We start from the raw sequence: 14168 nt of genomic DNA, 5'->3' as shown, positions 1-14168 counted from the left end.
GGAGGGCCCAAGCTTTTTTTTTTTAATGACAGAATCCTTTTCTCAAATGAATTATTATGAGAAATCAGTATATAAGACAGATATAGTAAGAGAACAAATTGGTGGTTGCCAGAGGTGAGGTGTGGGGGATGGGTGAAATGGGTGAAGGGGGTCAAAAAGTACAAATTTCCAGTTATAAAAAAAATAAGTCCTGGAGATACAATGTACAGCATGGCAACTATAGTTAATAATACCACAGTGTATATTTGAAAGTTGTTAAGAGAGTAGACCTTAAAAGTTCTCATTTTTTTTCACCCATTTTTTGGGTGGTGATAGATATTAACTAGATTTATTGTGGTGATCATTTCACAGTATATACAAATACGGAATCATTATGTTGTCATTACATTGTATACCTGAAACTAACATTACATGTCAATTATATCTCAGCCCTCTGCCCTCAAAACCCAGATCTAGTGGAACAGTTGGAGGGGGTGGGAGAGCAGAAGCCTCTCCCTGCAAGACTCCCCCACTCCTCATCCTTTCTACCCTTGCAGTCATCTCTGAAACTCCTGTCCACAAGCCCTCGGGTGTCCCAGACCTTGCTGGGAAACCACATAGAGTCCTGCCTACCATACCCACCCCATGTGATGAGGAACCTAAAGACCAGCCTAAGTAGCTTGTGGTCTCACAGCTCATTACTGGTAGAATACAAGCTTAAAGGTGTCTAGAAATCAGCTGGGAGCTTATCAAAATGGTTGAGTAGGTCTGAGATGGGGTCTGAGATATGCATTTCCAACACACTCTCAGGGGATACTGAACTAAGGACCATACATTGAAAAGCCAGGGCTCATAGGAAATTTGTAGGCATCAGGCTGTAGGACATGGGGTTTTCTTCTCTCTGAGGAGAAGTAGTTACAGGCTTGTCTTAGCACAGAAGTCCCAGGTGCTGTTGATTTCTGATCAGGTTGGTAGGTATTGTGCTGCTCTTGGCCTCTTTCTGTCTCAGATTCACAGTTCTGTGCTCAGTTGGCCAACTTGTGCCACACAAGGTATCTGGATTGAGGAGGTCCTGGGGCTTTTACTGAGGCAAGAGCTCTCTAGGGGCATTAGTGGCATCTACTTATACAGTGACTGGCTGGCCACTGGGGAGGGGGTGCTTTAAAAGACACTTGAGGGGAAAGGGTCCTAAGTCAGGTGAAGTCTCTTTTATTGAACCTGGCAGTACAAAAATCACACAATAATATTGATACAGTACTTCACAGTTTACAAAGCACTTTACAGTTTACCTAGAAACACGTGTTTCCTACCATTACAATATTCATTTTACAGATCAAGGCCCTGAGGGATCAAATGGGTAGCTGGCTTGTGTCCATCACAAAGGAGTAAATGGCAGAACTCACAACCTGAAACCACCTTTTGACAACAAGGAAGAGTTCTTTCCCCACTCCAAGCTTCTCCTTTTTCTGAGACATTTAGATTTTCGTATTGGATTATACTCACTTATGACAGGCTTGGTGGGTCCATTATTGAACTCTGACTCTCTTCTTTTTAGTCCCTAACTAAACACAAACTGAAACCTAGGCTAAAGGGTGGTGGATGGTTTCTCTTCTCTGATCTCCTCAGAGGGCACTGGACTTCGGACTTGACAATCATTGGACTATCCAAATAACCTGAAAGTTAAATCCTTCCAGGGACAGTGAATTGAAAGCACAATTCTTTGCAGCTCAGATACCCACGCTAGGCTGCCTTCCTGGATAAGTTCAGTTGGCTTGTTGGCTGAGTGTCTGATGGTGTGGCAAACTCTTTCAAACACATTTCTCACAAAGTAAAAGTAAGTATGGGCTCATATTTTGAAAAATTAAACAGTGCTATTTTCTCCCTCAGTGCTCCTAGTTTTAACTGTAACAGAAGGCAGGGAGGAGCCAGTGAGTACACTCTGTCTCCGGTACTCCCAGAGAAACAGGTGTTGGGGTTCCTGGAGGGTTTTGCCAGGTGCCATCTGAAAACAGTTTCAAAGAACTTGACTAGAAGATGGTCAGGGGCGATAAGTAAAAGCAAAATTGGAATTAATTGGAATTAACTTATGTAGTTATTCATTAATAGTTTAGATATATATATTAGTCATGCTATGGTAGAACAGCCATCACTCTGAAAGCCTTAAGATATATTATTGGTTTGCATTTTGTCATTACTTTTATTCTTACTGCATCTAGCTCAGGTCTCACTGGTGGGTCTACATCCCAGGTTTAGAGACATTTCTTTCCTTTACATTAGCTTAGCTAGGATAGAGGCAACTCTTCATTTTTGAGAGGAATGAGGCTCTAGTAGAGCTTGCTAATAAAAACTGACTGCAAGAGCATTAAGGTTAACAAATAATAAGGAAAATGTGATATATTAAAGGAAAGGGCAATTAAAAAATCATCCAAAACCAATTTTTTGAATATTTGTAATTTGTGAGGTGATTTTGCATGTCTGTCTTATTTAAACTTCATAAAAGTTCCACGCATGAGTGGAATGAAGGGAACCATATGATTAAGTCTAGGTAATTATCAAAGCCCTTGCTTTTGTTTTTGGTGGTGGATTTATTATTTATTATTATTAGGCACTTATTACATTGTTAAAAAGAACTAACTAAATGATTAAATAAAAGTGGGACAAACATGGACCAATGATGCATAAATCAGGAATTATAATTAATCCAATTCTGAACACTAGAGGTCAAAAATAAAGAAAAAGAAATCTTATGTGTTAGACAGTAATCAAGACAGTTTGGTACTGGCACAAGAACAAGACCCATAGACCAGTGGAACAGAATAGAGAGTCCAGATATTAACCCAATCATATATGGTCAATTAATATACGATAAAGGAGCCATGGATATACAATGGGGAAATGACAGCCTCTTCCAACAGCTGATGTTGACAAAACTGGACAGCTACATGTAAGAGACTGAAACTGGATTACTGTCTAACTCCATACATAAAAGTAAACTCTAAATGGATCAAAGACCTGAATGTAAGTCATAAAACCATAAAACTCTTAGAAGAAAACTTAGGCAAAACTCTCTTGAATATAAACATGAACAACTTCTTCATGAACATATCTCCATGGGAAAGGGAAACAAAAGCAAAAATGAACAAGTGGGACTATATCAAACTAAAAAGCTTCTGTACAGCAAAGGACACCATCAGTAGAACAAAAAGGCATCCTATAGTATGGGAGAATATATTCATAAATGACATATCCGATAAGGGTTGACATCCAAAATATATAAAGAGCTCACACACCTCAACAAACAAAAAGCAAATAATCCAATTAAAAAATGGGCAGAGGATCTGAACAGACACTTCTCCAAAGAAGAAATTCAGATAGCCAACAGGCACATGAAAAGATGCTCCACATCACTAATCATTAGAGAAATGCAAATTAAAACCCCAATGAGATATCACCTCACACCAGTTAGGATGGCCACCATCCAAAAGACAAACAACAACAAATGTTGCCAAGGATGTGGAGAAAGGGCAACCCTCCTACACTGCTGGTGGGAATGTAAATTAGGTCAACCATTGTAGAAAGCAGTATGGAGGTTCCTCAAAAAACTAAAAATAGAAATACCATTTGACCCAGGAATTCCACTCCTAGGAATTTACCCTAAGAATGCAGGAGCCCAGTTTGAAAAAGACATATGCACCCCTATGTTTATCGCAGCACTATTTACAATAGCCAAGAAATGGAAGCAACCTAAGTGTCCATCAGGAGATGAATGGATAAAGAAGATGTACATATACACAATGGGATATTATTCAGCCATAAGAAGAAAACAAATCCTACCATTTGCAACAACATGGATGGAGCTAGAGGGTATTATGCTCAGTGAAATAAGCCAGGTGGAGAAAGACAAGTACCAAATGATTTCACTCATCTGTGGAGCATAAGAGCAAAGAAAAACTGAAGGAACAAAACAGCAGCAGAATCACAGAACCCAAGAATGGACTAACAGTTCCCAAAGGGAAAGGGACTGGGGAGGATGGGTGGGAAGGGAGGGATAAAGGGAAAAAGGGGCATTACTATTAGCACACATAATGTAGGGGGGCACACAGGGAATGCAGTATAGCACAGAGAAGACAAGTAGTGACTCTATAGCATCTTACTATGCTGATGGACAGTGACTGTAATGGGGTATGTGGTGGGGACTTGATAATGGGGGGAATCTAGTAACCACAATGTTGTTCATGTTAATTGTATATTGATACCAAAATAAATTTAAAAATCTTATGTGTTAGAATTATAGGCATAGCTCAGAAGTATTGCAGGTTTAGTTGCAGAACACCACAATAAAGTGAATAGTGCAATAAAGAAAGTCAAATGAGTTGTTTGGTTTCCCCGTGCAGATAAAGGTTATGTTTACTCTATCTTGTAGTCTAGTAAGTGTACAATAGTATTATGTCAAAAAAAACAATGTACATACCTTAATTAAAAAGTACTTTATTGCTAAAAAATGCTAACCATCATCTGAGCTTTCAGCTAGTCATAATCTGTTTGCTGGTGGAGGGTCTTGCCTCAGTGTTGTCTTCTCACTGATAAGGATGGTGGCTGTGGTAATTTCTTTAAAACATTTGCCACATCAATGGATTCTTCCTTTCACAAACAATACCTGTGTAGCATACAATGCTACTTGATAGCATATTACCCACAGTAGAACTTATTTTAAAATTGGAGTCAGTCCTCTCACACCCTGCTGCTGCTTTATCAACTAAGCTTATGTAATATTCCTTGTTATCATTTCAATAATCTTCACCGGAAGTAGATTCCATCTCAAGAAACCACTTTCTTTGCTCATCCATAAGAAGCAGCTCCTCATTCATTCAAGTTTTATCATGAGGTTGCAGCCAGTCAGTCACCTCTTCAGGCTCCACTTCTGTTCTAGTTCTCTTGCTATTTACACTACATCTGCAGTTTTCTCCACTGAAGTGTTGAAGCCCTTGAAGTAGTCTATAAGGGTTGGAATCAACTTGTTTCAAACTCCTGTTCATGTTGATGTATTGACCTCCCATGAATCACAAATGCTTTTAATGGCATCAGAATGACGAATCCTTTCCAGAAGGTTTCCAACTTATTTTGGCCATATCAATCAGAGGAATCACTATCTATGGCAGCTATAGCCTTATGAAATGTATTTCTTAAATAAGAAGACTTGATAGTTTAAATAACTTCTTGATCCAGGGGCTGCAGAATGGATGTTGTGTTAGCAAGCATGAAATCAACATTAATCTAGCTGTCCATCTCCATCAGAGCTTCTGGGTGACCAGGTACATCATCAATGAGCAGCAATATTTGGAAGGAATCTTTATTTCTGAGAAGGTCTCAACAGTGGACTTAAAAATTTTTTGAACTATGTTGTAAATAGATGTGCTGTCATCCAGGCTTTGTTATTCCATTTATAGAGCACAGCATAATTGTGAAGGGCCCTAGATTTGGGGAATGGTAAATGAGCACTGGTTTCAACTTCAAGTCACCAGTTGCATTAGCCCCTAACAAGAGAGTCAACCTGTCCTTTGAAGCTTTGAAGCCGGGGATTGACTTCTCCTTTCTAGTTATGAAAGTCCTAGACAGTATCTTTTCCCAATAGAAGGCTGTTTTTTCTACACTGAAAATATGTTGTTTAGTGTAGCCATGTTCATTACTCATCTTAGCTAGATCTTGTGGTAACTTGCTGCAGCTTCTACACCAGCACCTGCTGCTTCACCTGCACCTTTATGTTATGGAGATGGCTTCTTTCCTTAAACCTCATGAACCAACCTCTGCTGGCACAAACTCTTCTTCTGCAGCTTCCTCACCTCTCTCAACTGTCACGGAATTGAAGAGAGTTAGGGTCTTACTCTGGGTTAGGCTTTGGGTTAAGGAAAAATTGTGGCTGGTTTGATCTTCTGTCTAGACCCCTCTAACTTTCTCTATATCATAACCAAGGCTGTTTCATCTTATCATTTGTATGTTCACTGAAGTAGCACTTTGAATTTCCTTCAAGGACATTCCCTTTGTATTCACAACTTGGTTAACAGTTTGGCACAAGAGGCCTAGCTTTTGGCCTATCCTGGCATGCCTTCCTCACTAAGCTTAATCATTTCTAGCTTTTGATTTAAAGTGAGACATGTGACTCTTCACTTGAACACTTACAGGCCATGTAGGGCTACTAATTGACCAAATTTCAATATTATTGTGTCTTGGGGAATAGGGAGGCCAAGGAGAGGGAGAGAAATGGGGGAATGGTCATTTGGAAGAGCAGTTAGAATACACACAACTGAGTTCACTGTCTTATATAGGTGTGGTTCATGGCGCCTCAAAACAATTACCAGAGTAACATTAAACACCATTGGTCACAGATCACCATAACAAATATAATAATGAGAAGGTTTGCAGTATTGTGAGGACTACCAAATGTGACAGAGACATGAAGTGAACAAATGCTGTTGGAAAAATGGTAGCAATAAACTTGCTTGACTTGAAGGGCTGCCACAAGCCTTCAGTTTGTAAAAACTGCAGTATCTGCAAGGTGCAATAAAGCAAAGTGCGGTGCTGAGGTGTGCCTATGTATCATTTCAGCCCATGGAGTTGGAAGAGTCAAGTGATGTGGCCCAAATCACACAACTTATAATAGGGAGAGCTAGGATTTGAATCTGGGTCTGTCAGGCCCCTAGTTTCTCTTTTCACTACTATTCCATGCAAAGATAATAAATATGCCTCAGATAGTAAAAACTATTTTCCTCAGGTTCATGACACACACTCTATCACTTTCCTGTTGTGTTTTATCTAAAGGCCAGGATGGTAATGATGAGGTCAATGTGGCCACCCGCCACAGTCATCTGATGATGGACTTTTAGGGGGCTATTTTCCCATTTATCTATCAGGTTGGTACAGGTGTCTCACCGTTTGGTTTGCATCCCAGATTTGTGAGGCATGCCTTTTCTCTTCATGAGTTTCTCCATAGCATTGGGATGGATTATTGGACGGACAGGGTGTCGTTTGTAGGCTCCAGGATACTTCTTTTCCACTGCTTGCTCACGTCTACAGAATGGAAGAAAAAGCCACGTCTCAGTCACTGCAGACAGAAAAGATGGGCAGAGTGTTTTCCCATGCTAATTCTACTCACAGATTCTAGCCATACTTAACAGATAAAGGCTACTTAAATAACAAGGCTGCTATTCAGGTTAAAAAAGGGAAAAAAAGATACTAAATCAAATGAATTTGACTTTATTCTGCTCTTTAGCTGATTGGTGGACTCGAAAGCAGAGGCTGACCTTCCCTTCCTCAATACACCTCATGGGAGAGATAAAACGATGTAGAGGACCTACTTATTTTCAGTTGCTATTCTGGTCAGTCCCACAGGCTTTTCTTGTCATTGTTGGGAATACCTTAAACCACTGTCATCAGCCACCATACTTCCCCAGGGGGCAATAAGCTCCCACCCATCCAGCTCTTCTTGAAGGAGGGCCCATTCTTGACCTACTCAGGAGGGTGAAGTTGCAAATGCCTGTCAAGTGCACATTCCCCTATAACCAGCCCTGCAGCAACTCCACTCAACTGTAACCTTCAACAGGGGCAGGGATCTGCACACAGCACATGCCGTAAGGGTGAATGCATAAACCATATGCCAGTTTTGAGTAGCAGCAACACGGAAGAGTCATACATTTCTGTTGATTGATTTGTCCTAACGCAGTAAGACAGACAGTGGTGTGGATGCATACTTAATGAGCTCTTTCTCCCGCATTTCTAGCTGCAGCATGATGGCACTCAGTTCCATGTATAAATTATTAGCCCGCTCAAGTTTTCTCTCATAGTGTTCACGAATATCCAAAGCATGCCTATCAAATAAAACAAAGGATCAGTGAAGTTAACTTGGGGGAGAACAAAGGACAGCTCTAATGAAATAAGAGCCAGGATAGTTTATCTCAAAGGCATCTGTCTGAGGGCCCTCTAAATTTAAGGTTACCTCGTCTGATACAATGACTCAGGTAAGACGGAGTGGGAGATGGGAAATCCAAGCTTTCTACTTGGTTTATCCTTAAGGGCCATATCCAGCTATACAGAATAGACAAGAGGGCCAAAGATAAATCTGAATGTCATACATGTATGATTTGTAGCCTTTTCTGTGTAGTGTTGGCAATATCTTAAGAATATAGTATAATATGCTCATATGTTAATGGAAATATACAGCTAACTCTGATACCATGATCACTCATTTATACTTGTGATGGCACAGATGTTGCCTGACACAGTGGTTATCTATGACTGTGTCTTGAATCCCTTAATAAATTATAAGGATCTGAGACCATGGAGTACATTTTGTAAGTTTCTGGCCTAAGTCACCTGGGATAGGTGCTGAATGAACAAAGAGCATCACTCCAGGAATCATTGTTGCAAAGACACAATAAAGAATGATGACAGACTGGAGGGGAAAAGATAAGGCAGTGATATAAAGAAGGGCTAACTTTTAGGGCAACATTTAAAGAGATGAACGATACATAGCAGAGGTGAAAGGTGTGTAGAAAGTGAAATGTGATTCATAAAGAGGGCTCCTGCTAGTATCTGAAGATCTGTGAATGAGAAGAGGTAGTGAAGGAGAGATCAGCCGACCTGAGCTCTTCTCTGCGCCTTCGAATCAGTTCTTCATCTAATCGGTGTATACAAGTTCCTTCACTTTTGATCTTCTCAAAATGTTTTTTTACTTCTTCTCTCCATTCAGCCTGGGCAAGGAAAAATTAGACTTTGTTAATATTCCAGGAGTTTCAATCCCTGATGTAGCAAAAGGATCACGTGTAAGATTTTTTTCCCCTGCATGCTTCTACTGAAGAACCTTAGAGAACAGATGCTCAATAAATATTAGCTGATAGCAAACTATTTCATGCTATTGCATTCACATACCCCATCTATACCCCACCCCATTTTCTGTCCAACATGCAATGCTCTTTTCCAGTTTCCATGCAGTGCTGGCCACCAGAAACATCACAGTTGGCATACTAGCCATCGCCTCTGGAACAAAAGAATTCAACTTTAAGCTAAGACAGTGGCTGTAATAGTCTGTTCAGAAAGAACAGTTCTTGATTAACCATTTGGTATAACTATGTGCCACTGAGAATTTGACAGTCTTTATAACTGGCACCCGAATTCTCTGAAGTTTTGTTTATGAAAATATCTTGAAAAAATATTTGGAGTAGAAGACTTAGGGGTATGAAAAGCAGGAGATGGGACTAAAATGGAAATATACAGGAATTTGAGAGCAAGGGAAAGACCAGAAAAAGAGAAGGAGGGCAAGAGAAAGAGTATGGCTAAAAAATTTAGTGGTCTGACAAAACGTTTAGAACAGGGATGAATGTTTAATATGTGACTTAACTTGTTCAAAATGTAGGCCTCTTCCAATTTCCTAAACCTTTAGTAAAGCCTCTGACATTCACTGTGACTTTGGATGAGTATTTTCAGCATTGGAAAAATGCTGAACTTCCTTTTTGGGTCAATGATAGGACAAAGATAAAGGGAACGGCCACAAGACAGCAGGGATGGGGGCCAAGAACTTTAGGAAGGCCAAGTTAGAGTGGTCATGAAAGAATAACTCTCCCAGAAATTCACAGAAGTGTTAGGACACTGGACTTCCCACAGGGCATGGAATTTCAAGCCAATCTTATCAGGCAGGAAAACCATTGCTGGGATAGAGTCTATAGGCAGTTTCTAGAAAAACAGCTGGAGGAAATGTTTCCTCAAAGTATGTAGAGACTACCATTCCAAGAAGCTAATAAGATTAAGATAATTCCCAGTGAAGACTAGATGTATAACTAAATGTTTCTAATTGTTTGGTCTTTTTCTGGAGCTATTCTACTACCTTTGGATTCATGTTAACAATGCTCTCTCTCTAGATCAAAGAAGTATGCTGAAGTAACTGTGCAATTGCAAGTTTCTTCCCAAATTTGCTCTTCCTCACTCATGTTTATAGAGGAAATTATACTGTAATTATTTAGAAAGTGACCATCCTGCTTATCTGATTATAATATGCTAAACCTTCATATATATGTATGTTGACTGACCATTGGAGAGAGATTTCTGTCAGTCATCTGACTTTTGGGCACCAAACCTGCCAAACCATGTCATTAGAAAGCCAAAATCCACAGTGCTGCACCCACTGTTTGGCAACAGTCTTTGATGGGATCTCAGCCATAAATGCAGGTTTGGTTGGGTCCCAGGTAATGATGTTCTCTCAATCACTGGTCGTGACGTAGGATGAGTATTTAAGTTCCAAAAGGCCAAGGATTGACAATCAAGAGCTAAACCAAAAAGGATGAGGGAGAGGGCCAAATTTGGGCCTTAAAGCATCCACTTTTGGGCAAAAACATGTCAGGGCATCTCAGTCCAATACGGAAGGGACCAGGAAAGGAACACCTCCTCTGGTGGTGAGGAATCACGCATCACAGGTCAGATTTTTTAATTCTAGGGGAAACAAACCTCCTGCTGTCTAGCTTATGGGAATTGGAAACTTAATAGAACCTTTTAAGATTAAAACCTAATAGGAAAGTATATTTCCAAAAACAAGTTCCCCAAAAGAACAGGATATGTGGGAAAACACCAGATACTGATTAATAATGTGTTTTCCTAAAGGTATTGTGTTACAGGTAGATGTTAGTTTTAGAGTTCCATCACATATATTTAGGGTCTTTATGTAACAGGAATTCCAATTTGTACTTAATGTGCAATTCAGACAAATTTGGGCATATGTGAAGAAATGGAGGGTGTGAAGTCCTGAAGCCAATTTGCACAGAGACTGAGGAACTTCTGAGAGAAAACATGTTATGATGGAAGGAGAGGTCCCACATGACCCTGACCTATAACAAAGCTACCATCGTAGGAGTGGAGAGGCATTTCCCACTATTTCATTAAAATTCCTGCCAAGCATTAGGGCATAGCCAGCGCTGCTCTGTTACCTTTAACAAAGTAAAAGTAGCTCAACAGGGAAAAGAAAGTAAAAGTAGCTCAACAGGAAAAGTCAGAGTTTACTGTGTAAACAGACCGATGAGTAGATTTGGAATCTTGAGATGTCCAGAGTTCTGGTTACATCAGGAAAGGGCAGCTGTGGTGGGTGATGGCAGTACCTTAAAAATATGGCAGCATCCAGTGGATGCCAGTTGGGAACCACAGTCTTCTAGCAGAAAACAGTGCTGACCAATAAAGTAACACCAGGTGCTCAGCAGGAGACTGCAATGTCTAGTCAGAGTCAGTGGAAAGCAGAGCAGACATTAAAGGGAGGTTATTTGAGATGCTCTTTTCTTTCCCATGATACAGGTGTCAAATGAAGTTAACAGATGATTGGAAAAGTGAAATGTGGTATATCCATACAACAGAATATTATTTAGTCATAAAAAGGAATGAGGTTCTGACACATGCTACAACATAGGTCAACCTTGAAAACATGCTAAGTGAAACAAGCCAGACACAAAAGGACAAATACTGTATGATTCCACTTAAATGAAATGTCTAGAACAGGTCAATTCATGGAGACAGACACTAGAACAGAGATTACCAGGAGCTGTGGGGAGAAGGGAACGGGAAGTCATTGCTTAATGGGTTTATGAAAAAATTTGGAAACAGACAGCAGTGATAGTTTCCCATTGCTGTTGATATAATTAATGCTACTGAATTGTATGCTTAAAATGGCAAATTTTATATTGTATATATCTTATCACAATTTTTAAAAAGTAAAAAAAGAAGTTGAGCCAGTTCCAGCCTAGCTTGAAGAATAGAGTAGCAGGATGCTGGGGGACTAAGTAGTGGAAATCATAGATTCTGAGTTAAAAAAAGACTTAGAGGACATCAAGCCCACCTCTTGATTGTCACTAGTCCCACTAGTCCTCTTTACTGCCTCCCTAGGTAAGTGCTCAGCCTCTGCCTCACCACTTACTCGGTCGTGATGAGATTACTCTTAAGGCAGCACAGTCTATCCCTCTAATGAGCTCAGTGTCTCTGCAACTCCCAGCCCTGAATTTCTGAGTGGTCACAGGGGCACTCAGAAGGAAACAGAATGGGGCAAAGGCAGGGAGTGATCAAGGACCTTAAAGCAGGGCACATGGCCCACATGGCCGCTGGGATCTGGGGCCAGGTGAAAATGCTTTCTAAAGACTCATATCAAATATAATTGAATACCGGGAATAATAATTGCCTACTTGGGAAATTGGGTTACTGTAAAGGAGGGAAGCTTTGGAAACACCTCATATCATACTGAAATTGGTTGCTTTGTTCATCTGTTCTGTACATGCTGCATCTTTACACAAGTGCTGTTGATGAGAAACAGCTGAAGCGTTTTCCTCAGGAAGGAGTCCGCTGGGCTCCTGGCAGCACTCTCGGCCAGCAGCTTTGGTGAAGGTGGAGACCAGTGGCTAAAAAGCATTGATTGAGAACTGATGCTGAGAGGATTTTTGTCAGTGGCGAGGCCTGAGGTATAGACTGTTATAGAAAAGGCAAAAAACCATGTGCTCAACACTGGAGTAGCATAAAGTGAGAACACAGTGAAGAGGAGATCCCTGCTTACCATCCTATCTTGTCAGGAGGTCACCAGAAAAGTACCCAGGATGTGACAACCAAAAGGAGGCTTAATTTGTATAGCTTTGTGGGAGATGAATAGCATCTTACAATTAAACTGTTCTTTACAGTTTACAGTACAGATGCATTTTTATTGTCTCATTTGCTCCTCACTGACACTCTGCAAGGAAGATATGACCATCTTCACTGCTTGATGTGTAAGCTGAGGTTTAGAGACATTTAGTGACTTGTCCAAGATCACAGGACAGGGGTTTAGACTCAGGTCTGTTGTTCTTCCTAGTACCTCACTAGCTGGTTTATAAACACTTTATTACCATGTGCCAGAGATAGTCTGAATTTCAAATCAGATAAATCAGCTTGTATTTGACAATCAAAAATTCTAGGAACTAGCGAGGATAGTAGATATAAGGCTATTTAAGGAGAGGTAGAATTTTATGTTGGGGGGAAAAATGTCGAAGAATTAATGAATCTTAAAAGACATTCAATGTACTAAATTTTTCTCCTCCTTCCTTCTCCTCCCCACCCCTTTGTCTCCCTTTCATATTCTTGCTCCAAAAGAACTCTTCCTATTCTGAGTCCACTTTTCACACTAAATATGCTGATAAAAGTGAGATGGTACAAGTGAGGGTACTGACTGTGGGTGCTGAGCTGCACTGCACAGTGCCTTACATAGGGTGGGTGCTCAGGAAATGCTGCACTTTTACTTCTTTTGCTATTACTTGGGTCTGGTAGGGATCAGGATGTCATGGATCCTTGTCTCCCACTACTCCCTATCCCTATTGATAGTAATTTAAACAGACCACTAGCCCTTGTAATGTTCACAGGATTTTTATTTAATAGTCACAAATTCTTCCCCTCTGTGCACCCATTCCCTTATAATGTACTGTGGTAGAGTCTCTCATCAAGAGGTGAGTCTGTTTCTTAATCTGGGTTGGCCTGTGACTTGCTTTGGCCAATAAGATATTAGCATGCATGATGTACATACAGGCTTAAATATCATTTGTTCACTGGAGCTTGCTCTCTTCCTGCATTTGTTTCCCTGAAGACACCATGTGAATAAGCTCAAGCTAGCCTGCTGAGGGATAAGAGGCCACGTGGAGAACTGAGGTGCTCTAACTAATAGCTGGCCAATCACCAGACTTGTGAATGAGGCCATTTGGAACCTGCCAGCCTGCCAGCTGACCTGGCAACTGACTGCAGACATGTGAGTGAGCCCAGTCAAAGCCAGCAGGAGAACTGCCTGGCCCAAACTGCCAACCCTCAGAACTGTGAGCTAAACAAAACTTATTGTATTAAGCCATAAGTTTTGGAATGGTTTGTAATGAGTAAAGGCTAACAGATACATCAAATTATATTTTATTTGGTGTTACTAGGTGACACATCAGTTAGAGAAGAGTTCTCTCTGGGTCTAATCATGGGCTCTCACTGGTACTTAACTTCCCTCTTTTTTATCTTAGCTTTTTTACTCAAGAAAAGCAACACTTTCATGAAGGTCAGCAGTGATTCTAATTCAAATATACTTAATTACAGTTTCCATATCCCTTTTTCTTCTTTTCACCAGAACACACAAAAAGCATGACATCTGGTACATGTTATTTTCAAATAAGCTA

General features: G+C 40.4%; 1 protein-coding gene across 10 annotated transcripts in view; it reads right to left on the bottom strand.

Annotated features, from left to right (window-relative positions):
* The window catches only part of MAP3K13 (mitogen-activated protein kinase kinase kinase 13), a 171341-nt gene that overhangs the window by 8472 nt on the left and 148701 nt on the right, over positions 1–14168 (bottom strand). For all 10 annotated transcript variants that reach the window (XM_057500774.1, XM_057500775.1, XM_057500776.1 and 7 more), the window contains 3 exons: positions 8614–8723; positions 7725–7841; positions 6907–7044 (listed from right to left, as the gene is read on the bottom strand). In XM_057500774.1, the coding sequence (XP_057356757.1) occupies positions 6907–7044; positions 7725–7841; positions 8614–8723 (365 nt within the window). The remainder of the gene's footprint in view (positions 1–6906; positions 7045–7724; positions 7842–8613; positions 8724–14168) is intronic.

This window comes from Manis pentadactyla, chromosome 1 (assembly GCF_030020395.1).
Source record: "Manis pentadactyla isolate mManPen7 chromosome 1, mManPen7.hap1, whole genome shotgun sequence".
Lineage (NCBI taxonomy): Eukaryota > Metazoa > Chordata > Mammalia > Pholidota > Manidae > Manis > Manis pentadactyla.
The sequence above is the reverse complement of the archived record's forward strand: the minus strand, read 5'-3'. Positions and strand labels throughout refer to the sequence as shown.